The 25,039-nt window shown below is 45.0% G+C and overlaps 3 protein-coding genes across 5 annotated transcripts; 1 reads left to right on the top strand and 2 right to left on the bottom strand.

The window, feature by feature from the left end:
* Nucleotides 1-2,217: 2,217 nt before the first annotated feature.
* MRPL9 (mitochondrial ribosomal protein L9) lies at nt 2,218-5,722 on the bottom strand (the record flags this gene model as incomplete). Its single annotated transcript, XM_084241797.1, has 7 exons — nt 2,218-2,352; nt 2,472-2,555; nt 3,001-3,102; nt 4,322-4,372; nt 4,583-4,707; nt 5,211-5,367; nt 5,582-5,722. 7 exons carry the CDS (start codon nt 5,720-5,722, stop codon nt 2,218-2,220), a joined length of 795 nt encoding a protein of 264 aa, XP_084097923.1.
* Nucleotides 5,723-7,577: 1,855 nt separating this feature from the next.
* OAZ3 (ornithine decarboxylase antizyme 3) lies at nt 7,578-12,567 on the top strand (the record flags this gene model as incomplete). The annotated part of the gene is given in 7 exon segments (XM_084242415.1): nt 7,578-7,640; nt 9,387-9,559; nt 10,080-10,140; nt 10,142-10,216; nt 10,887-11,062; nt 11,530-11,615; nt 12,425-12,567. Coding segments are annotated over 7 exon segments (777 nt in total).
* Nucleotides 12,568-15,029: 2,462 nt separating this feature from the next.
* On the bottom strand, nt 15,030-23,826 carry TDRKH (tudor and KH domain containing; the record flags this gene model as incomplete). Of its 3 annotated transcripts, none has more annotated exons than XM_084242947.1 (12): nt 15,030-15,082; nt 15,287-15,383; nt 15,630-15,731; nt 15,998-16,149; nt 18,585-18,649; nt 18,856-19,028; nt 19,160-19,320; nt 20,360-20,669; nt 20,782-20,921; nt 21,617-21,806; nt 22,738-22,844; nt 23,703-23,826. In XM_084242947.1, 12 exons carry the CDS (start codon nt 23,824-23,826, stop codon nt 15,030-15,032), a joined length of 1,674 nt encoding a protein of 557 aa, XP_084099073.1. The 3 variants fall into 3 exon arrangements, with proteins under 3 accessions (XP_084099073.1, XP_084099074.1, XP_084099075.1); XM_084242948.1 differs by having other exon boundaries at nt 20,782-20,886; nt 21,717-21,806; XM_084242949.1 differs by lacking the exons at nt 15,030-15,082; nt 15,287-15,383; nt 15,630-15,731; ... (3 more) ...; nt 19,160-19,320; nt 20,360-20,669 and having other exon boundaries at nt 20,820-20,921; nt 21,717-21,806.
* Nucleotides 23,827-25,039: the final 1,213 nt, after the last annotated feature.

Here is a 25,039-nt window from a genome sequence, read left to right as displayed (position 1 = left end):
TCTATAAAGATTTAGGATTTTGACCATGATTGCAATAAACCTGCACATCAATTTTGGGAACCATCAGGCAACCTAACTGGACCAGCAAGCTGAGGGGGTGTGGGTAGGAATCTAGAATGCTTAGTAGAGGGATACACATGCTGTTATTATTTAAGACAAGCTACAGCAGCAGAGACTGTTGTCTGTCCAGATCTTCCTTCTTTTTTTCCAGAGCAGCCCATTAGAATCCCAAAGAAATCATTCTAGAACTTAAAAAGCAAGTGCTCTTGCTGCCTGTAATGGAGACTGTGGTGTGTTGACCAAATTCTTCCCTTCAGGACTGAAGCAATCATTCCCTAAGCTGCTGGGGATGCTCACCAGGTAACGCTCATCTTGAATTGCCCTCTGGGAACTGCTTTCCTTTGCCTGACGTGTCTCCTCACCCAAGTCTTGCCCCTTTCCCATCACTGTGTGGGTATATAGGTTTGGCCACTTGCCTCAATAGGGTACATATCTCTGCAGGAAGCTTGAGCTCCCTGAGGGATAGACTGAGGCCTTTGTTGAGAATGCTCAATGTCTCCCTCTACCCAACACTCCCCTGCTAAGTGTTGATCCAGAGGGCCCCCCAGGTAAAGTTTCCCCATGCAAGATCTCCAACCCAGTGTTTCACCAGGAACTGCCCCCACCACACTTTTTGACATTAGGTGTATGGAAGATTGTGCCTATTGATCAATTTCAGAGAGCTTCATGATGGTGATGTGGAAAGATGTTGTTCAACGAGCTTTTCCACTGCAAGGACAGTAGGAATGGGAATCATTGAAAAGGCAAATTTAGGGCCTCCCTGGTGGCGCAAGGGGTTAAGACGCAACCTATGAAGCAGCCACTGTAGCACGAGTTCGATCCCTGGCCAGGGAGATACCTACATGGTGCAGCAGATCTCTCCTGGCTCGCCTACTGCTCCCCTCAGCAGTATATTTTGGTCATTCTGCCTGTTCTGTTCCCCACTCTGTCTCTAGTGGATCCTCTCACACCCCATACCTCTGGCCTGTATCCCAGTTCTTGTATGCATGAATAAATCTTTAAAAAAAAAAAAAAGGCAAATTTAAAACAATACCAGTGCTAGACTGAAGTTAGAGTTCTGCCAAGTGTGAGATTGAGCATAGTTATCAGTGCAACCATTGACAAGAGACCTCTCATTATTGGAGGTCTTATGAGAATCAGAGTGCTTAAGTGGCTGGGAGTAGTTGAGCTCAACAAGGTGACAAAAAAACAATCTCTGAGCTTGCGGTAAGGATAGCAAGAGTCAATGATCCAATCCTTACCCTTCCTACATTGTACGGTCTCATTATATTTTGAGCAATGGCACAACCACTTGTCAACAATTAGTCTTTTTTCCACTAATGGATCTTGAACATGTTTAGATCTACTTCCTTCTTCACTTGTCAAGACATAATTACCTAATGACTAGCCCCATATCTTAACCTTGGTCTGGAAACTAAGGTTGTCTTCCAAAATTTTAGGAGCTGGTTTAAGAAACAAAATAGAAGTTCCCTCTTTTAAGCATCTCTGCTTCATCTTCTCCAATTACCCTTAGGTCTTTATTCAGATCTCCTCAGAGAAACAGAATCCATTGTGCTTATTCATACCAATGATGTTATCAACATACCTAATGAGGTTAAGTTTTAAGCCCAAAGATACCGCTTTCAGTAGTTTCGCTTTCAGTAACTGTAGGGTAGCCTGCAGATGTGTTCTTTTCTTCCTTCTTAGCAGCAAGGCTCAAGAGGACACCCCACTTGGATGTCCTGTGCCCTATCTCCTCAAGCCCAATAACACCACCTTAAAAGAACACAAGCTCTTTATTTCTTTTTGAGATACAAATGTTCAGTCTGGATGATGAGCATAAACCAAATACTGGAGAACATGGCTAGCTCTTCCATTTGTTCCAATGAGTTCCAATGGAGGAAGAGGCCAAATAAGAGTCTAGACTGTTCTGGTCTTTTAATCTTCAGCTTATCAAGCAATAGCCTGGTGCTCTTGCTGTCCCAACAAGGTCCATGTGAAAACAGTGAGGATGGAGAAGGCAAACATGGAGAATCCAACAAGTGCAGTTCAGTCTGATGCCCCACGTGCTCTCTACAATTCCGAATTTGGTCAGAGCTGGGCTGAGATCAAGATGCTGCTTCACCTCTGCTCCCCTGCGCCTCTGATTCTGCTTGGCAGTTTTCAGGGACAGCAGGCTCAGATACTCTGGGAGTTGGTGGGAGCTGTTCCCTTGGCAGTTTGCTGGGCTAACCAGTGCTTGTATCTTTTGGTTTTGGGCCTCTCAAAGTTCACCACAGACATAGGTACCTTCACAGTGTCAAGCCCATTTACCTGTACATAAAGCGACAGGAATTCTTAGAGATCACACAGCAAATAAGATCACCTAATCCCAGCTCTTCACCCTGGTTTTCACCCAGTCAGAAAAATGAGACAGTAGATGGAACACTTACCGTCACCTCGCACCAGTACTCGCCCCACCGAGTGATGGGCTCTTCTGGTAACTTTACGGCATGTGGGGCAACCACAACACCAAGCTGCAAGAAAAACACACCCAAAAGGCACTCCTTTTACATGGCTGCCATTCTATGCAACCTCATAAGAGTCTAGAATTTCCTGCACAAGGATGAATAAAACCAGGGAGTTTACCCTCATTGATGCCACAGGAGGGTGCAGAGAAACTCAGTTCTAATTTCTCAGAAAGAGAAGTGGATTAATAAGAGAAACAGGCCTGAGACGAAAATCACTTCATCCACAAAAGTAAAAAACTCTTCAGTACATCACATTTCCCCAGGTTGCCCCTAACTAGAGAGGAAATAAATGAATGTCCACCTTCTCCTATCAGTTTTCAAATTCTATGTAACAACCCCAGTTCTTAGCCATTTCCCTCCTACAGAACCAAAAACACTTTCCCTAACAAAGGGATAAATCATGGGCCTCCTTCCCAGGCTGGCTTCCTGCAGGGTGCAGAGATACACTCACATTTTTGAGGAAGTGGCGGGCAACTATCTCAGGGTTCAGCTCCCATTTGACATTGTTCTTCATTCCCACCTCCAGGTGACAATGTCTCAGAAATTTCACTGTCTGAGAGAAATAATAAGTAGAGTTGGGTTAGAGTTAGACTCAAAGAAAAGGAAAAGTATTAGCAGGAGGCAGGAGGCACAAGGTTGGCGAATTCAGGAAAAGGGCATAATTTCTGCCTTACAGCCAAGACAAGTAGGATGATGATGGGAAAGAGAACATTTCTATCATCTCAGGTTGATATTGTGGAAGGCTTTCTCAGTGACGCTTTGCAGGGGAATGCTGCCTACACCTGGCTTCCTACCTATACATCTAAGTAAGGAGAAACAGGCCATGTCAAAGTTGGGCTCATCAGTGGTTCTACTGGTACATCTCATGATGCAATCACTTTCATAGACCGTTTTTAACCCAATACTTCTGAGCCTGCAATTTCATCCCCACTTCACTGATTCCCCCTTGCTTATAGGATAAGGTATAAATTTATTAGCTGAGAATTTAAGATGTTTTTAAACTTCTTTTCCAGACATACATTTCCTAATATTACAATATATGTCCTGTGCTTTAGATTGGCCTACTCTCAATTAAAACTTGCTTTAAATATCTACTTGTACTTTTTATCTCCTCAGAATACCCTTCCTGGATCTCCCTGGTTGTGCAAGGGGTTAAGACGCAACCTATGAAGCTGTCTGCAGCCTCTGCAGCACAAGTTTGATTCCTGGCCCACCAGGGAGCAACCCACACGGTGCAGCAGACCTCTCCTGAGTTAATCGCTGCTCCCCTCAGCAGTGTACTTCGGTCAGTCTGCTTGTTCTGTTTCCCACTCTGTCTCTGGTGAATCCCCTCACGACCCCCACCCCCCACCTCTGGCTTGTGCCCCAGATCTTGGCCAATCCAAAGCCCACTAAACCCATATGGCCTCATTTAATTTTATCTGAAAGAAAGCCCTCCAACCACCCTAATCAAATTCAGTCCATGTTACCCTTATAATTTACCGCTTTAAGGATCACTTTTTTCATGTGTCTTTTGGTCTCTCCAATATTTCTGTAAACATCCTTGAAGGCAGAGCCCTCATCTTACAATTTTGCATGGGTTCCCTGGTGCCCAGGTTGGGATCTCCTTCAATAAGTTAGGGCACTTCACCCAAAGGTGGTCTTCATACCAGGGAAGGCTACCCCTTCCCTCTAACCTTGTGTCTGCAGTCAGGAGGCTTCAAGGAGTCTCTCAGGAGGTTGCTGGTGACTTTATAAAAGACCAATAAATAAATAATTATGTTTCTACTCACCGCCTCACCTGCCTTGGTCTGGATCTTCTCTAATTTTCCTTCTTGTCTCAGCTAGAAAAGAAAGTTAAAAATGAAAAAACTCAAAATTAATCCATGGTAAATCATAACAAATTCTTAGATGCCTGACAAAGGTGGGGTTTCTAGATTCTTGTTCTTCTAATCCCTACTTCATTTCTAAGTTAAAATCAAAGGGAATTAAGTCGCTAATGGGAATCTTAAAGATTTATTCCTTCAACTCCCTCTGTCTTCCTTTTAGCTCACCAATTTCTCCTCTTCAAACATCTTTTTGTTTTCAGGGGATGCATACACAGCCAGTCCTTGAGGAAGTAGACGATTTCGGCCCACTGATTTCTTCACTGCCACGAGGTCACCCCGGACTCCAAGTCCTGCCAAGAACAGAAACACTATAGGAGGACTATCTAATCATCCTTAAAGAGAAGGAGATGATCAAAGAAAGAAGCACCTGTTATTTTCCCACAGTGCTTATTCTTCCTAAATGTGCAATCAATACTCACTTGATAACTTACCTGTCTTCTAACTAGTTTCATCAAGTAAGATGGGAAGGGTTGCGGATGAGGCAGTTAGTGGTGGGGGACAGAGAAGAGCTTGGATAGGTAACACTCCACGTACAAAGTGAGATCTTGTCCCTTCACAGGATTTCAGTGTCTGCAAACATACTGTCAGGCCTCTCTCCACCCAGTTAATGATGCTGCTGCACTCATGTTCTCATTATTTATCCGGGAGGTCAATCTCACTGTCACAATTACAGCTCCCTCTTCTCAAACACTGAGCTTATTTTCACAAAATAGTGAAGGAGCGCAAACAGGTGAGGAGTAACGGAGGGAAAAACTCAGGCCAAACTGGACCAGGCTGAGGTAGAGTGCCTTACCCTCCACTGACTGTGTGAGGATGAGCTCCAGCTTCTCTTTAGGTCGATGCTTTGTGTCCTCCACCAGCTTATAGATGCGGTGTCGCCGGTGCAGACGCGGCTGCCGGCCCTCTCCGGCCAGGGGCACCTTCCACCAGCGCTCCACGATGACCGTGCCCTGAAAGCGGGGGAGCGAGAGTGAGCGAGTCTCCTTCGGGACCCACCTCCTCCCGAGTCGCCAGCACCTCGTGAAAAGCCCGCCACTCCCAGGCCAGGGCCCCGCCAAGTCTCAACACCCCTCACCCCCCGTCCGCCACCGGCCCCCAAGCAAGACTCGGCGTAAGTAGCCTCGCCAGAGTCAAGGACACCCAAACCCCAGGCCCGGCCCTCACCCGACTGCAAGACAGGCTGAAGTCGCGCTGCGGGCCGGGGGTGCTCCCCTCAAGTCGCGGCCGGAGTAGCGCCGGGAGCCCTCCTCTCAGCAGCCGCTCTGCGCCCGCCCGCAGCAGAGCGCGGCCCGCGGCCGCCGCCATATTCCCCGGCCCCGCGCCCAGCAGGCGGCGGCGGCGGCGCCCGCGGCGGGAAAGGCCCCCAGCGGCTGCCCGCGGCGCGCCTGAGCCGAGCGGCCGGGGTCCCGCCCCGCTGGGCCGAGGACGCGGCAGGCGTGGGGCGGCTTCGCGGCGTCGCCGCCGCCGCCAGTCGGAAGGTCTGAGACGGGAGCTGCGTGATTCAGCGTTTCCCGCGCTCGTCTGCCGGCGCCTTTTCGGGGGAGGGGCGCCGGGAACACGCGGACGCGCTCTCCCTCTTGGCTGCGTTTTAGCTTTCCGGTGGGGGCTGAGAGCCAGTTGCTCGCTGAGGCCACTTATTCTGACATTCTGTGATAACTGGTCGTGAGGAGAGAGGGATGCTGTTCTTGCTTTTCTTTATTTTAGATTTACTTAAAAGCGGTGGGAGGACTGAGTGCTGAAAGGCCCATGCAGGAGCCGGAATGCAAAAACCCACCGGGCGGCCCACCTGGGAACAGGAATGCGAGGCCTGCCTGGAGGAGTCAGACAGTGAACCTCCCCACCCCACCCCTACAAACTTTTTCCCGCCATACGAACCCAGTCTCCCACCGGACCTCTCCTCACCCTAAAAAAGCCTGCATCCCCCTAACAACGTGCGTGGCTTCACTGACCCCCACCTTGGGTCCATGAGGTCTGCCCGGGGTGCAATAAATTTTCCCTTCCTTTGAGAAATTTAGCCTGGGTCTCCTTTTCTTTACCCCGCAAAACCTTTCAAATGCTCTGGAAAACTATTGCCAACCCCAAAAGGGGCCTAACCCTTAATCATTACACTGCACTACCTGAGCTAATATTTATTCTAAGTTACAAGGGAGAGAAATCTTAGGGAAAGGAAACTATAATAGGGCCCAAACGGTTCCTCCATTGGAGGGTCTTCGTGCAGGGGAGAAAATCATGTAAATGGAATGAACAGGATTTTCTGGCAGAGATTATAGAGAGATGTTATGGGCATCACGTTATGGGACCCACAAGCAACCTTTCACCAGTCGTCCCTACTTAGCATCCAGGTCGCCACTTTTTATATTCTTCCCACTGTTAGGGGAAAAAGGATGTCCCAAAGCAAATTCCATATAGGCTTTGTGGACTCCACCCCCACCCCAGGTCAAAGCCAAAGACACTGGGAACTCCAAATCCCATCACCACCAAAGGGAAGGTGGCTGGGACCTGAGGGTGGGGTTAAGCAGCCAGGTGGATACAAAAGGCAGAGACGTGGGCTTTGGGGCGCTCTCCATTTTTGGGCTCTCAGCCAGCTCGGAGCCTCCAGTCAGCTCTGAGAGTGACTTTGGGTTTCCAGGTCGTCGGATCGGGTAGGACGCATTAAAGACTTTATTTCCCTATCTTCTCCCTGAGTTGTACATTTTCCTTATTTCTTTTTCTCTTGTAAATAAACCTTTTATTAACGCTTTTGCGTGTCTGTAGTAGAGTATTCATAAGTCCCTTTAAAGCGCACGGGTGAGGACCCACAGCCAGGAACCCGTTTAATATCGGGGTTGCTCTATAACACCACCACCAGTCTTCAGTCTCTTTTGCTGATTTCCCCTCTCTCGCCCCCACCCCAACTTCGTAGCATGTGCCCAGGAATCAATCCTTGGATCTTTCTCAACACACAACTCTATCTCATGCCTTAAAATACTATTTATAAGCCAACGACCTCCAAATCTCTATCTCCAACCTAAACTCCTAACCTGAATATCCAACTGCTTCTCTGTCATCTTCCGCTTATCTAACAAAGTTAACATTTCCACACTAAACTGATCCACACCAAACTGATCTCTAGCCCCACCTCCTCCAAACTGCCCTACCTGCAACCTTTCCATCTCAGTTAATGGAAACTCCTTTCTTTGAAATCTTGGACACGACTTCTTTCACTCATACTCCAGGAAATCCTGTAGGTTCTACCTTTAAACTACTCCTAGATGCTAACCACCTCCCAGCACTTTCCACACACTATTTTCCTCCCAGTTCATCAGAGTCTCCCAACCTCCCTTAATTCTCTAGTTTATTTACAATATAATCTTTTAAAAAATGTTAGTCAGCTCCTGTCTTTCACCTAAAACTTTGCAATGGTTTCCCTTTTCATTCAGAATAATAGAAAAAGACCATACAATAGATTACAAAGCCCCAGATGATCTGTTCCCATTACTTCCCTGACCTCATCTCCTATTCTCCCCATGGCCACGATATCTTGTAAACACCAGTACATTCCTTTTAGGGTTGTTGCTTGGGCATGTAGTACTTTTACTCAGATTTTGGCATGGCTAGTGCCCTCACCTCCTTTATGTCTTTGATTAAATGCCACCTATTCAACGAGACTTGCTTGGATAGCTGTTACCACAACTTGTCCAACCCCTTCTCACCCCTGCTCTATTTTTCTCCATAGCAGTTACTTCGGGGCCTCCCTGGTGGCGCAGGGGTTAGCCCCAGCGCTTAGCCCCAGCGCTGTCAAGCTATCCAGCCACTACAGGCCTGAGTTCAATCCCTGGCCAGGGAGCTGACCCACATATCGCAGCAGACCTCTGTCTCCCGCTCCTCCCCTCAGCAGCGTATTTCAGTAGATCTGCTTGTTCTGCTCCCCACTCTGTCTCTGGCAAGTCCTCTCACCACCCACCCTGCACCTCAGGCCTGCACCCCAGTTCTTATATGCATATATCAATCAATAAATCTTTTTAAAAATAGCAGTTATTTTGTAACTCACTAAGTCATGTTTTAGGTTTGTTCTCTTAGTGTTAGACGTTTCATGGGGCAGGGATCTTTGTTTGCTAGTATATCCCAAGCACCTAGATAAGTGGGCCCTCAACAGATACCTGAATGGATGGATAAATGAATATGCAGAGGTCTCCAACTAGTGGTCTCAGATCCAAATTTTGTTGATTTATTTAGTCAACACTTTTAGCTAGCAGCCAAATTTTCTCAAACATCAGAGAAATTTATCACAAAATGTCTTGTTGAAAAAGTATACAGTTTGGTTCCACTGAGTCTGCATTCTTGCATGGCAACTGGATGGAGCGGAGTTGTACCAGCTTATTTTAGACAAGGCTTTCCATTTTGCTACTGCCCCACCCAGCAGCCCACTAATTTCCATTGACTGTCGAGGCCCTGGAGACATTTAGTTTGTAATTCCTACCTTACAAGGCAATGAGAATCTAACTCTGTGTGGCACTCCTGGGTAATATTAAGGGTATGGATGACAATAAAAAACACTGAGCTGACAGAAATCAGGAACCAACTGTCAGGTCAGATGCTGGATCAGGGTCTTGGAAACTTTCTGCAGTGTCAGTCACTAACCCTTTAGTTGCTGAATTTTAGTGGAAGTGGGGGGCATATACTTCAGACTGAGAGCAGGTTGGGGGAGCACAGCAGGTGCTCAGGCAGGATTGTTTACCAATGAACTACAGCAGCCTATGTATTTTAACCACTGGTACAGCCATAGAGTGTACACAACTCAAACAGGAGATTTGGTTTAGGGGGCAGGGCGGGGGAGGGTAGCATCAGAATGAAGTCCTGAGGTGACATAAGTGCTGACCTCTTGTCCATGTCACAGTGACACCCACCAGGTCACAATAACCTCAGGTTGCCTAACCTCTGCCACTCATCTCTGAACCCTCACTTTGCCGCAGGGAGGCACTGAACTGAGAAACTGCCTTGCACCAGGTCACGCCCCTCTCTCTACTCCCTTTCTTATATCAAGAGGGGAAAAACACGGAACTACCTCTACCCTATTTGGTCACCATTCGCCTATTATCTTTACTGTTACAAATACCGGGTCACTCTCCGGGAAAAGATGCTGCCTTGGTCTTGTTGTAAAAGGTACTTGTTTTCATCTCTCCTTGTAGCAGTTTATGCAAACTGTAAGGGAAAATAAAAGAACTTCTCAAGTGGCAAGGTAGGACCTCCCCGGTGGCGGTAGAGCGCTGGGTTGCGAAGCTGCCCGCAGCCTCTTCAGCGCCGGTTCCATCCCCAGCCACCAGAGGAGGGTCCCACATGGCACGCAGACCTCTCTTGCTGCCAGCTGCTCCCCTCAGCAGTGTACTTCGGTCCTTCTGCCAGCTCTGCTCCCTGCTCTGGCTCTGGTGAATTCTCTCACCCTCCCGCGCTTCTGACTGTAACCAGTGCTTATATAAATAAATCTTTAAAAAAAAAAAAAAAGAGACAATGGTAATGGGTAAAAAACCGGCATGGAATTTGAGAATTTTTCCATCTAGCTGGCCTGGGAATACTGGTTCATGGAAGATGCCAAACAGTGCCAGAGCCTGGTCCTGGAAATTATGAAGCTATCCCCATCTAAGACTCAGAGATAAACTAATTTGGGCTTCTTTTTCCCTATCAGCATCACTTATAAAGAAGAGGAGGACTTGACACTGAGGCCCCGTTGCTGCCTTCAGTGCTCCTGAGTCTCTAGCAGGCCTCCAGGTGGGCAGAAGCACCAAGCAGGGTGACCAAGATCAGCTTAAAGAACTGTATTCGGTAAGCGGACTGTGGTGCTGTGGCAGGGCAGGCCTTGCTTGCTGTGTAATACCTTGTGGACAAGGAACACTAGCTAGTTGGAAAATGAATCACAAAGCTTGATGAGACTTTGGAGGTCATGTGTAAAACCTATTTGCTTTATAGACAAGGCCTCTGGCCCAGAGATTTTAAGTCAAGGTCATAGAGCTGGTGTTGCAGAGGAAGTGGGATCCAACATTGAGCAGACGGAATTAAGCTTTGTGAGACATAAAGCTGTCTAGATGCTAATGGGCCAGAACCCAGAACTCCACCTGTCTTCTATCATTTTGCAATAATCTGTATAACCCCTGCATTTTCAACGAGAAATAGGAAAAAGCAGAAGTTATTATCAGTGAGATAAATAGATGGCACGGCTAAAAGAAAAAGCTCTGAGGTAAATGTCAGTGCTTTGAAGAGTGAATGCACCCGAGGTGAGAGAACAGGCAGCAATACTGCATTGACTCAATTTCAGATTGATGTCAACAACTCCATAACAGAGTTATGTCTTAGGACTAAAGGATCTTGTTCTCCCACGTTTCCCAGAAGTGGCCTTTTTGCTTTCACAGACACACTGAAATTAACATGAGATCTGATTTGAAGATTAGATGAACATAGAAACAGGAGACAACTATCATTTTTACTCCTTTCCCAGGCAGGGAACCTGACAGTGCTGGCTACTGATCCCCTGCTCCACCAGGACCCGGTGCAGCTAGATTTCCACTTCCGCCTCACCCCTAAGACCTCTGCCCACTGGCACGGCCTTCTCTCTGACCATCGACTCTTCCTGGATATCCCATATCGGGCCTTGGATAAAGGCAACAGAGAAAGGTGACTGAGTCTGGGAGAGTTGAAAGGGAAGGGGTAGTGATGTCACTCTTTTATGATGTCATAGCCAGAGAGAGGATATGTTAACCGGTTGGGGCTGATTCAGGAGCTGATACATTGAACCACTGAGGTGGTAAACAAAGCCATGAGCTGAGTCAGGATTTGGGGGTCAAGAGGTAACAGCCTATGGGAAGTTGATTCAAAAACACCGAAGTGGATATCTATAAACAATTGAAAAGGATGTGCCTCCCAGCTGTTTGTCTGCAGAACTCCTACTCCCCAGACTCCATTCTCAGCATGGGTATCAATCAGTCCATGTTTCAGAGAAAACTATCCAAAGTAGTTGAGCAACTGTCATTTCTTGTCTTGGATCAGCAAAAACTGATCAATTAAGATTTCTCCCACTGCAAGTAGGCGTCTGGATTCTTTGTTAAACATTTCATTAACCATGATTTTTCTCTGGCCCCTAGTCTGACTGCAACACTGGAGTATGTGGAGGAGAAGACCAATGTGGACTCGGTGTTTGTAAACTTCCAAAACAATCGAAATGATAGAGGTGAGGATGTGCTCATCCTTCCTGTCCCTTAGTGCTGAGGCAGCTGGCCGCAGCTTTTCATTCACAGGAGACCCTCTTCCCCCCACTTTTTAGAAAAGGGCAATGCCTTCAGGCATTGCAACAATTCATAGACCCCCTCCCCTCCTACCCCCTACCCCCCCCCCAGGAAATTAAGGCAGAAAGCATTCTGTTCAAGTTAGAATTGGATTCTCAGGAAGGCCCTGCAGGCAAATTTCAGAAGGCAGGCTGAAGGAGCACTGGTGAAATTACACAGAATCCATTCAAAGGGTGCGGCTGGGGAGAGCAAGATCTCTTGAGTATTAACACCTTCAGCGTGAGAGTCAGGCAGAATGCCATCAAATTAGGAATATATTGAACCAGATGCAGCAGCATAGGCCATAAAACTGAAACTTCTTTCTCCTTCAAGTTTATATACTCTATTGGATATAAGCCAAAGAACAGTCAGATGTTCACTGTACCATGTTAAGCACTTCATAGATATTTAATCTCAAATTCTGAGAGGAAGGTTCTGTGATCTCCATTTTATAAAGTTACAAATCAAACAAGTTCACAAAGGTAACCTACATTACAATGCATTAACTATGCATTACTCTTGAGTAGTGACCATTACAAAGTTAAGTTTTAAGCCTACAACCAGTGTCTAGGTCTGTTAGATTCCAAAGCATATCATCCTAATGCTCCTATCTCACTGCTGCCCCTTCAGCCATACCCTAGTGGGAGAAATCAAATACCGGGGTGAACAGATGCACTAAGCTTTAAAGGATGCTCTAACTTCTCTTTCTTCACAGGTGCCCTGCTAAGGGCCTTCAGCTACATGGGCTTTGAGGTGGTCAGACCAGATCACCCCGCTCTCCCTCCTTGGGACAATGTCATCTTTATGGTGTATCCCCTTGAAAGGGACCTTGGCCACCTGCCCAGCGAGCCTCCCTGAACATGCTTATTCCTACTCTATGAGGGGCTGGGAACCTTGATAAGTGGAAACCATGGAACCAGGATGTGACTGGTAACACCTTCCATCCTAGGAATAAAGGGTAGTGCAATCCTCCAGTGTGCACTGTGTCTTGTGTGTGTGTGTGGGGGGGGGGCTGGCTGGAGTGGGGCATGAGCCTTACAGAGCTGAATTCACTAAGATCAGTATTTCATGACTGAAATGACCAAAGGTACCTAAGCCAGAAAGGGCAGGGAACCAAGATTTCAAAACCATTTTCGCACATATTTTAACCATTTACTGAGCATCTCCCTGGTGCAAGAACCAAGTACTAGGAAATTTGGCAAGGCTTAAGCCTTGTTGGGACATTTTCATCCACCTATTTCAGTTCTTTGGAAATCAAAGTACTATGACTCCTGTGGCTATGACTGAAGGGCAGGATGTCAACAGATAAGCTATATTAGGAAGTGCTGAAGAGCGCATTCTAAGGCAGCAGAAAAGCACAAGGTTGTATGGGAAGTCGGGACCCATACATGGGAGGTACACTGATGGGATTAAAGGCCATATTAAATGAACGTACCTGAGCATGGAAACAAACTGCAGGCTGGAATGAGACATTCTTTTCCAAAGAAATTTAAGGGGCTGGAGACTGTTGCAGTATAACTCCTAGTCAAGGCCGAGTCCACCTCACGGCAGCTAATGTCTGATCAATGGCAGTCCTTACTGCTTCCTTCAAGTCTACACAAGCCACTCCTCCTCCACTTAGAACTATTCTATACCACTTAGAACTATTCTATTCTATACTGAGATTTTTTTGAGATTTCTGAATTTTGAAAATTATGGACTATGGGAATATAGTTATGGGCACAACCAATTCCAAGATTTAAAAAAACCCTTGTTTTCTAGTTTACCTTGTTGATCCTTAATTTGCCATTATTCTACCACCCATATTAGTATACATTCATAATAATTTTAAGTACCTTTATAGTTCTCACCCAAGTCAGAAATGGCAAAATGCTGTATGCAAATTAGCTCCCTAAAGACAGTAGGTTGACAGCTACTGAGAATGCAGATTTTGCAGAATCCTGATTCAGGCCTTTTCTTCCAAATAGTTTGGGTGGGGATTTATTTACAAGCCTAAATCAGTGATGACTAATTCTGAAGTGACTCTAGGGAAAGAGTATGATCTGTGCATGGGAGATATGTGTATTGATGGGCCCCTCTCTGTGATGTATTTGGCAGTTTTCAGCATTAGGTTTAGATGATACCCACAGGCCTGCTTCCACTTTGTGACTCAACTAGGGTTTAGTTTTAGATAATTTTCTTGAGAACTTTATTCAGCAAAGACTGAAATAGCTATGTTCTGAGTCTGTGTGTACATATATATGAGAGTTTATACTAGCACAGCAGTTTAGAGTATTTCCTGAGCCGCCTCTCCTTGTTTACTTGTATTTTAACCAAAGTTTCAGTTAAACAGCTGGAGCACTGTTTCCAAAAGCAGCTCAGTAGTTGAGGCTGGGAGACAGTCTTCTCTTCCCACTACCTAAAGCTTTTTAATATAATTATACTGATTTCTGCCCTTATATCCTGAAACAATTGCAGTCTATGAGGTCATCAAAAACTTAACCAGAGTCACCTGATGAGGTCAGTCAGGAGTCTGCAGAATCATTACTTCTAATGATCAACCCCCTGACTATTTCCCAGCCTCAACAAGGACACAGCCCAGGCATAGGGAGCACTGTGACCGGCAGCAGGAACGAGCCAGGTGCCGAGCAACATAACGCAGCAGAATTCAAACACTGGGGGTGGGGTGGAGCAGTAGGTGCATGTATTTGTCTCCCTCTACCCCACAAGCTTTCTGGTAGTCCAGTAAAAAGAATGCATTTGGTCCACAGTGAGCCAGATCATGTGTGTATTAAAGGAAGGACTGCATAGATCTCTATCATGGGCTTGGCTTCTCTCTTCAGGCACCAAATCCTGCCAAAGACACAAACACACAAGGACAAAAACGTGAAAGGCCTCCCTGGTGGCATAAGGGGTTAAGCACAGCACTATGAAGCAATCTGCAGCCTCTGCAGCATAAGTTTGATCCCCGGCTGGCCAGGAAGCAACCTACATGGTGCAGCAGATCTTTCCTATCTCTCCTGCTGCTCCCCTCAGCAGTGGATTTCAGTCTGCCTGTTCTGTTACCCACTGTCTCTGGTGAATCCTCTTATCCACCTCCCGCACCTCTGACCTGTACCCCAGCTCTTATATGCATAATAAATAATCTTTAAAAAACAACAACTTGAAAGGGCTCAATGTGACAGCAAGTTAAGCTGCTGGGAAGCAGCTACAGAGCAACAGTACTAAGATGGGCTATGGGGATACGAAGACGGTTTCACCCTCATTACTTTCCTGATGCTACAGATAGATGGGAACTCCACTCACACAGCAAAGCAGATCTGAGGCAGCTGAAGCCAACTTCAGAGTAAGTAGTCATCTTCAAGGTTATCATCACCAGACATAGAGGTGGCTTCTACTTAGCAGAAAAGAGAAAGATACTTCCATAATCAAGCAGGCACTGCTTCTGAAACTCAGGGGGGAAAGTAGGCTTACTTAATGTTACTTTGTTACTCAATGCCCACCTTGGTTAAGAGTCAAGCCTTAACCTCCCTAGTTTGAAGAGACTGGTGGAGAAATAACTTCCAAATATGCTCTAGGGAGGAAATGCTACTTGTACCTGACAAACTGAGGCAGGACAGAGTATTTGCTATCTCTCCAGGACTCTTCTTGGTCTCAGTGAGCATGCTGTTGAGAGAGAGATCTGTTTCTGTGGCCTAAGGGAGTGAAAATGAGAAAGTTGGCTGGTGGGAAAGGAAAGGCCAACCCACATTTTGTTCATAAGATCTGGTTAAGAGGCTTCTAAGGGGAACAAAATGCTTCCTTTATCAACTAGTGAAACGATCAGAATCCTTAAAGAGAGCTCTCTGTAAAACGGCATGCATGACTAAAGCCCTCATGTCTTTCAGGGCACCAGATTTGTGCCAAAGCAGCACCCGAACTGACTATAATGGATCACTCACCATATCTGGCAACATGTCTGGGACAGCTTTGTTTTCTTCCATGTCTTCAGGAAGCTCAATTGCATATCCTTTACGAACTAATTCTAACCCAATATCAAGTTTCTGAGAAGAAAAATTAGAAGAATAATGTTCTCTCTGTAAGGAAAGGTAAATCTGAGGAAAAGGGCACAAGAACCAGAATTGGTACTTTATAGACATTCCTTTGATTCCTTTGGTGAGATAGTGAGCAGGATCTTATGAGACAGGATTATCAGGTAAGGTTTTCTAGGAAAGAGAAAGCTAATGAAGCAATACACACACACTCTCTCTCTCTCTCTCTCTCTCTCTCTCTGAAGAGACAGAAGGCAGTGAGTGAACCCTAATCTTACCTTCCCATTGCTAGTATCATAGAGGTAGATCTTGGGCCAAGTTGAGGCCCCAGCCTGGACATAGCTAGAGATCTTGGCCACTAGGGGCTTCCAGTCAGCACAGTGAGTGAGTCTGTCAAACTCATCCAAGGCCGCCTCTTCCCACTGTTCACCTGCCAAAATTGTAGGGAGACATTTGGGTTGTTTCCAGGTTTTACCTATTGTGAATAGTGCTGCAATAAACACAGGTGTACAGGTGTCCTTTGGGTAGATCCCTAGGAGTGGAATTGCCGGGTTGTATGGTAGCTCCATTTTCAGTAGACTTGCAACAGGGTGGTCCCCAGGAAAGGGGGAGGTTCCCTGCCCCACCCAAGGGAGGGTGGAGCTGAGCAGGGAGAGAAGAAGCTGCAGAAGAGACTGAGGAAGGAAGCAGGATGGAGCCAGGAGACCTGGAGGAGGCGCATGGAGCCTAGAGACGCGTGAAGAAACTGCGCTTGTCTTTTGGTTGTGGACTGGGTGACACAGATGTGGGTGAGACCCATGGGGAGGTGACAATGGCAGCTTTTATCTTGATGTTGATTTTGCTCTTTTCCTTCTGGGCTTGTCTGGTTGTTTCTGACCCTTTTCTGTGGGTCCCCACTGGAAGATGCTTTAGACTTGTGGCAGGCTTTGGGGCCTTGCTCTGGGAGAAAAGTGGGAGACAAAGTTTTAAATGAGTCCTACCCAATCCGCCAATCAGGAATCCCAAAATGGCGCTCTCAGAGTTCGCCGCCAGCCAGAAGCGGTGAAGCCAGGAGGCGAGCGATCGCGAGCCAGAGAGACCCCAAGGCCCACGTGTTTGGTTTTTTATATCCAACCTGGCTGCCCAACTCCACCCTCAGGTCCCAGCCACCCTCCCTTTGGTGGTGATGGGATTTGTCTTTCCCAATGTCTTGATGGCTTTAGTCTGGAGTGGGGGTGGAGTCCACAAAGCCTGTATGGGATTAACTCAGGACATCATTTCCCCCTAACAATTCCCCCCTTTCACTTTTTGCCACCATTTCCATGGTGATGAAGATCAAACATATGGATGCTGGGATACAGTCTCAGATGAAAGTTTTCCAGGGTTCCAGTCTGAAAGAAAACGAATCCCTCCAGGTATTGTCCATTGTGGAAAGCAAAAGTCCTCCATTCCCGGAAAAACAGTTCATCAGTCCCAGCCGAAAGAAAAATATCTGGAGGCATTAGCCAGAACAAGACAGCAGATCTCGCCTCCTGGCTTCACTGCTCCTGGCTGGCGGCGAACTCTGAGAGCACCATTTTGGGATTCCTGATTGGCGGATTGGGTAGGACTCATTTAAAACTTTGTCTCCCACTTTTCTCCCAGAGCAAGGCCCCAAAGCCTGCCACAAGTCTAAAGCATCTTCCAGTGGGGACCCACAGAAAAGGGTCAGAAACAACCGGACAAGCCCGGAAGGAAAAGAGCAAAATCAACATCAAGATAAAAGCTGCCATTGTCACCTCCCCATGGGTCTCACCCACATCTGTGTCACCCAGTCCACAACCAAAAGACAAGCGCAGTTTCTTCACGCGTCTCTAGGCTCCATGCGCCTCCTCCAGGTCTCCTGGCTCCATCCTGCTTCCTTCCTCAGTCTCTTCTGCAGCTTCTTCTCTCCCTGCTCAGCTCCACCCTCCCTTGGGTGGGGCAGGGAACCTCCCCCTTTCCTGGGGACCACCCTGTTGCAGACTGAGGACCCTCCAGACAGCTTTCCATATTGGTTGGACCAGTTTGCATTCCCACCAGCAATGTAGGAGAGTTCCTTTTTCACCACATCCTCACCAACATTTGTTGTTGCTTGTTCTTTTGATTTGTGCCATTCTCACTGGTGTAAGGTGGTATCTTACTGTGGTTTTGATTTGCATTTCCCTGATTATAAGGGATGTTGAGCTGGATCAAGAAGATGTGGCATATATGCACAATGGAATATTATTCAGCAGCAATCAAAAAAGATAAACTCATGCCATTTGCAGCAACGTGGATGGAACTAGAAGGAATTATGCTCAGTGAAATAGGCCAGAAGGAAAAAGAAAAGTATCGATGATTTCACTTACAGCAGGAATATAGGGGAACCAAATAAGACATCAGTGTAATAGTAACAGTACAAAACACAACAAAGCAAAAACAGACAATTATAAATCAGAGACATACTGCAGGGGAGGAGGAGGGAGAGGGATCAGAGGGAGGGAGGGAGGAGCACAGGGGACTAAGGTGATGGTGCACTGGTCAAGGAAACTCTATGGGGACTACACATGAGGGGGTGGGGGGAAGAAAATACTGATTAAAATGAACAATGATGTAAAAAATAAAAAAAAAACTAATAAAAAACAAACGAACAAACAAGAAATTGTAGGGAGAGCAGAAGGCAGCGTCAGTAGGATTACACCCTGGAGGGAAAATGGAACGTTCCCTCTTTCTACTCCACAGAGCACCTACCTTGCCTGGGAAGTTTCTGGATGCTGTTTTCTAGTGCTGGTAAGGAAAAGGCACCGGAGCCCCCAGAACTCAAAAAGCCTAGGAATGTGCTATGTGAAAGTTATTGTAGTTGGAAGGTCACAGGTGTACCATTACCTGATGGGGCAATCCGTGCCAGGCTACATTCTATTGCTTGAAATGGAAGGCTTAGGAAGTCACTCCTAAAGTGAAAGAAACAGAACTTAGGATTTATTGCCTGTAGATAGGACCAATTAACCCAGCTAGAAAATATAATCAACTGCTCTTTGTAATTAGGCTCTCTTTCAAATTCCCCCAGTGCTGAGTACCATAAGCTCACCACATGTATCTTAGGGCTGAGTCAATAGTTGGGTCTCCAGTCTGACTCCACCCTGGCATCTGCACTAACCTGAGTGCCCTGAGGTCTCCCACTGGGCATTCTCCATTATCTCCAAAGTCAACGAAGTAGAGGTCCAGGTTCCCATTCTCCAAAGTGCCAAGGACGCGGGCTCGATACCAGGAACCATTTGTAGGTAAAGGTGCTGCTACAATATCTCCTACATTCACAGGCAAGTCTTCAGGCTAAAAAAATAAACAAGGAATATCAGAAGAGGAGGAGTAGTTGCTTCACAGGAATAGGAAGAAATCTACTGCAATGAAAAAGACATGCCCCTTTCCCATCAAACCCTAGCCCTGTCTTTACAGCATCTCACCAGACTATTCTCATAGTGTTGGGTCATTTCATTGACAAGCTTATCCAGTTGCAGACTGCGGGAGCCAATGATTTGGATCCAGAAGTGGTTAGGATGTTCAGAGGCAGAGACATAGACTTCCAGGAACTCGTCAGCATGGAAACTGAAGTCAGGACTGGGGACTAAACACAGGCAAAAGCAAGATAAGCAGCAGGATCACCAAATATCTGATATGGTGGCCATATCAGAAATCATCTCTAGTTGGAATGGGAGGCTGCTTCCCAGGGATAAAGGGTACAAATACTGAGTGGCTATTCCCATTTTAAAATGGCTGGAGGGACAAATCAGTCATCTATTATAATGAAAGTAAATCCTCCAAATATTAGTTGTACCATGGAGCAATGACAAGAGATTCTATATTTACAAAGATGATTATCTTCCTCAGCTGGTTAGTAGGTTCTGTTCAGAAACTAAGAATAAAAGAAGTCTCTCTGGTACTAGACTAGGATGGACAGATGTGTGCCCATTCCAGATCCCATTCTATCATTAACTTATTATTTGACCCCAGACAAGTCTGAACTTTTTTTTTTTAAAGATTTATTTATTTATGCATACAAGAACTGGGGTACAGACCAGAGGTGTGGGGTGTGTGTGAGAGGATTCACCAGAGACAGAGTGGGGAATAGAACAGGCAGAATGATAAATACACTGAAGGGAGCAGCGGGCGAGTCAGGAGAGGTCTGCTGCGCCATGTGGGCTGCTACCTGGCAGGCTGGGGATCGAACTCGTGCTGCAGAGGCTGCGGATAGCTTTACAGGTTGCGTCTTAACCCCTTGTGCCACGAGAGAGGTCGCAAGTCTGAACTCTTAGGGTCATGCTCATGCTAATACATATGCACAGAATAGAGAGCCCACAGCCTATTTTTCTTGAATGGTGATGACTTTTAAAAATAGTAAGCTAGGCCAAGGAAAAAAAAAAATCAAGCTATTTTACTTGTCTAGTAAGTTATGTTAGGACAAAGAATATGTAAATTCAATTACTCTTTGTCATTAGCTATTTTGTGTTCAAGTAAAATTATTACCAGAAAGGCATATATCTATGCAGCCAGACTTTTAAGTGTCAAGAAAACAGAAATTTTTTTTAATTGTTTCCTATTTTGGGTTATCTAAGCCAGTATTTGTATCTTCCATAGGGCTAATGGGTTTCCTCTTTGTTACATACTTTCAAACATGGACATCTCTGGACTGGCCTGGTCTCCAGACTTTTGAAAGTTGTCACCACTAGGTTTCTCCCAGGAACCTTCCTCTGGCCTGACAATAGCCATGTCGCCACCTCCTGTGCGAGGCGGAGCTGTCGGTGGTGAGACTGGCTCCACGCTTTTCCAGAAAGCTGGCTCTCCAGCTCTACCTGGCTCTGTCACTTCCTCTCTTCTTACACTGATTGGTTGCTTGCGTGGGACTCTGGTTTCTGCAGAATGAGCAATTCTCTTCCGAAGTTCTTCATCTTCTGAAACTTTCTCCAGGATCAAATGCTGTGGAAAGTGAAGGAAGGGATGAAACCTACCCTGCCAGGTATTTTGACCCAGGATGGAATAAAGGATTTGTCTCATTCCTAGTTATTATTTAAGCCTATCAGCTACTTGCCTTGGCTGCTGCCACTTCCTTTTGTGTTCCTGAGATTTTTATAAGTCTTGATAGTAGTAATGTCCCCTCTGATTCTTTATCACAAGTAATTTTGGCTCCAGAAGCTTTACAGATAGAGCGAATTGTCTCGCCGCCTCTTCCTGCAACAATACATAAAAACCTGTCTTTCACTCCAGGCCAATCTTATTCGCTAGAGAAATTACTATTTTGTATATAGTTGGAAAAAAAGAGTCAGTTTTCATTTCTGAATAGAATGTAAGATACTGAATATAAGTAGGTGCTACTGAAATCCCTACTGAAAGATGGGAACACTGGATTACTTGCTCTGTGCGTCATTTAAACTCCACATATTGGCTAGATTAACTTCAGTTATTTGCATGTTTGATCATTTAACATACTTTAAACCCCCACTTCATTAGACGAGAACTCTAGGTGTTGGAAACATTGGCTCAAGGACAGGACATTTCTCTGCCTCTTACAGCAGCACAGAGAATGCTCTAGGAGGAAGCATAACAGGTGATCTCGAAAGCACTAAGCTAAAAGATCTGGGATGTCATGAGCATCCCTAGATTCCTTTTAAACATCTATTATGAGGTAAACACATTTACTTGAGCCCTTCTGGAATCTATTTTTAAGGTTCAGATCATACAAATACTTGAGGTAACTTAGGGTTTTGCTTTCCCATTGGTTCTTTAAAAAAGTAAACCTCGGGTCTCAATATCCTGTCCTCCCCCCCCCCCCCCAGCAACACTTAAAGGAAGTATGCAAAGGAAAACCTTTGGGAAAGTGTGAAAGACAGAAAGAAAAAGGAAACAGCGGTTTCATCCAGTGGTACCTATGATTCTGCCCACGGATCTCTGGGGAACTGAGAGCTGCTCAGACACTGGGGTATTCTCTGTCAGGATCTGATGGATTGCTGCTTTGGCCTTGCACACCTGAACAGGAAAACCACTGATAAGCAGCACCCGCTCATCGCCTATATCCTCTGTGTCCACATCAATCCGAGCACCTGTCTGTTTCCGCAGCTGCAGAGAAAAGGATACATGGCAGTGTGCTGTGGACAAGCTCCCCTCTGGATCAGTTAACGACACTGTAAACTTAACTCTGGAGGTAGATGAATTGTACACAGCTCAGGCTGCTCTAAATAGTCCTCACTTACATGTATTAATGGAAGGCTAGTGGCAAAGAAACCCCATATGGCAGTTAATTCAAAAAGTTTTTTGTGCTTAGAGACTTTCTTTCCCTCAATTTCATTTGGATTAGAAAATTATTGTTTTATTGATATTCCAATGGAACGATGGAAGGTGGTAATATGAATTCATTATTTACTGTCAATTAATTCATTCCATAGAAAAGAGTGGCTCAAGCTATACCAAGCTGAGAATCAGCCAATCAAAAACCCTAATTCAAGCTAAGTTATTATCCATTCTCTACAGATTTGAGGTAATTATGGCTAGAGGGAAAACAGCATGGTTTTTAGCATAGCTAAAAAAAAATCCTGTTTTCTTTCTTTTAAAAATATACAGCTTTTGTACCAAAGTAAAGTTCTGTGACAGTGGATAAGATTCAACCCCTAAGATACAGGCTTCTACACAGGATCCCATCTTCTAATTCTTCTCCACTGCTGATGGTGTTGAGCTCCCACACTGGTTACTCCACAACCAGTTTAAGTACTTACTAACAGAAATAAAGACCAAACATTGAATCAATGAAAAAGAGGTTATAATTAAACTATTGGTAACTTAATTTCAAAATGCATTACCCTAAGTAAAGCCTGTATTTTCCCCAATGTTACTGCTTTTGAATAAGCAAAGTAAAATATAACATACACTATTTTATATATTATGAAATATACAAACATAAAATACACATAGTGTGGGTTTTGTGGGAGGGAAATAAGTAGTCAGTAAGCAGAATCAGTCCCTGAGGAAGCTGACTGCCTGCTAGCACACGCACCTGTTTAATATTGGCTCCCTGTCGGCCAATGATGAGCTTCACAGCCTCCTGTGGAACTCGCATCTCTATCTCGATGTCGTCCTCCCCAACAAATGTCAGCCGCTCTTCTGCACAGATTATGGTTCTTCAGATCAGACTTAGATAACACCCAAAAGCTACTCTCAACCCTGCTCTGAATCTAGCTGTCAAAAAAAAAAAACACTGATCCAAGAGATAAACTGAGAATCTCGACCACAATGACAAAGTAGTATCTGAGTAGAAATCAGAAGGTCCTAAAGCACCAGAAGATGGGCACTCTCTGGTATATTTTCAGATGCTAAAGTGGAAAAAAAAACTGGCTCTGCAAGGAAATGGTGCTGGATTTTGGGGAAATTATTCCTCTCAAGACATGACTCTGGGAGAAAAATGAAGGCTCTAAGTTGCTCAAGGAGTTTATTAGGCTCAGAAATTCTGTTTGTACATAAACCATTTCTGAAGGTCCTATTCTTAAGATCCCGCATACGAGGAAACTATATAGGAAACTATAGTGAGCCTCTTCCTAACGACAAAATAGAAAGGGGATTTAAAAAAAAAAAAAAGAGTGTAGGTATTTAAAACAAACAAAAACACCAGAAAAGAATCTACTGCAGCATTGATGTTGCTGAAGGTAACAGAAAAGGATTATAAAATGAGTTCTTCACTTCAAGACTAACTTTAATTAAGAACATAGAAAAGAAGAAATCAAGTATTATCTCTGAGCTTCACTCAAAGATTATCTGTCACTAAAAAATGATATTTTTAATAACATTAAAAATATTTTAGCTTCACTAAAAATTATCTTTGAGCTTCACTCAAAGATTCCTCACAAAAAGCCAATTACATCACAACAAATGACACTTAGTCTGGCAAGGAAAGCTTCCACTTTAATTTAACCAGGCTCAACAGTCTGAACATTTCCTCATATATACAGCCGTGAGTTCACTTACCTCTACTTTCCCTGTATCTGCGGTATAAGATATAGGCAACTGTTGCACTTGCTGGGATCCCGAGGCCCAGTGCTATTTTCTGAAGAGTGGACAAATTTGTCCAGGAAGTCCGTTCAGTGGACATTTTCTGTCGTGCTCTGACTTACATCCTAAAATAAGTAAAAGATGGAAAGACACTTTCATCAGATACCGTTATTACCGGGAGAGACACATGGGAACACACTGTAATGGTGTGAGTATAGAAATACTGGTCCTACTTTCCCCTTTCAAGAGCTTGAGTGGTCTTAAAATCTATTTCACATGAAAGTTATTTTTAAAAAGTTAGCTAACACACACATACAACTACACAGAGGTGTATTTCACTCTCCAAGCCCCTCTAAGGAAAACTAGGCACCATCAGTTTTAAATGACAAAGGAACAAAAAATTTTAAGTGAATCAAATATTTAACAAATGTTTAGATTTCATATTGAACTTTAAAATTCCTATCTGTGCCCTCTGTGATGCCAGCTTCTGGAAAAGAAGTGGCTGTCTCTGCAAGGAATGGTTTAGTTTTAGGATTTGCTACACCTCTTATCTTTCCTGGAAGTAGTCTTTATTTATGCCTATGCCCAATTTCTATTTATGTCTCAACTATCAGTGAAAGGGGGTTCTGCTCTGCTCCTTCACTAAAACTACAATTTCCCAGGTAATCACTCAAGATGACATATATAAGTCTTACCTAATCTTACCTCTGTGCCCTCTTTCTCTTGGTTTCTCCTATTTCTCTGGAGAGGCCTTCTAAGTTTGGGGCCTGTCCTCCTGAGGCCTCTATCCAGTTCAACTGTCACTCTGATCTCTGGCAATTTCATCCACACTTGTAACTTCAATTACCTATATACTCATGACATATACTCATATCTATATATTCATGACATATACTCATGTCATATACTCATGACATGGCACTGGACTGTTCAGAAGCTCATCAAATCTCATTTGGACCACCGCATGGCCTTTTTACTATAATTCTCTGACACGATCTTCATTTTGCTACCATAAATCTTAACATGTCTCTCATTATATTTCTTTATTCCATATACTTTCTCACCTGCCCATGTAATTATTTCATGTCCTCTCTCCTCAAATCTTTAGTGCCATCTCCTCAAACCTCACTCTTCTTTTTTTATTAAATTTTTTTTTATTAAGGCATGTTTTATTTATTTGTTTGTTTTTTTATACATGCACTGGGCACAGTCAGAAGCACGGGAGGGTGAGAGAATTCACCAGAGCCAGAGCAGGGAGCAGAGCAGGCAGAAGGACCGAAGTACACTGCTGAGGGGAGCAGCGGGTGGCAGGA

Source organism: Talpa europaea (assembly GCF_964194135.1).
Source record: "Talpa europaea genome assembly, chromosome: 9".
Lineage (NCBI taxonomy): Eukaryota > Metazoa > Chordata > Mammalia > Eulipotyphla > Talpidae > Talpa > Talpa europaea.
Note: the sequence above shows the minus strand (reverse complement) of the source record. Positions and strands in the feature narration are given on the sequence as shown.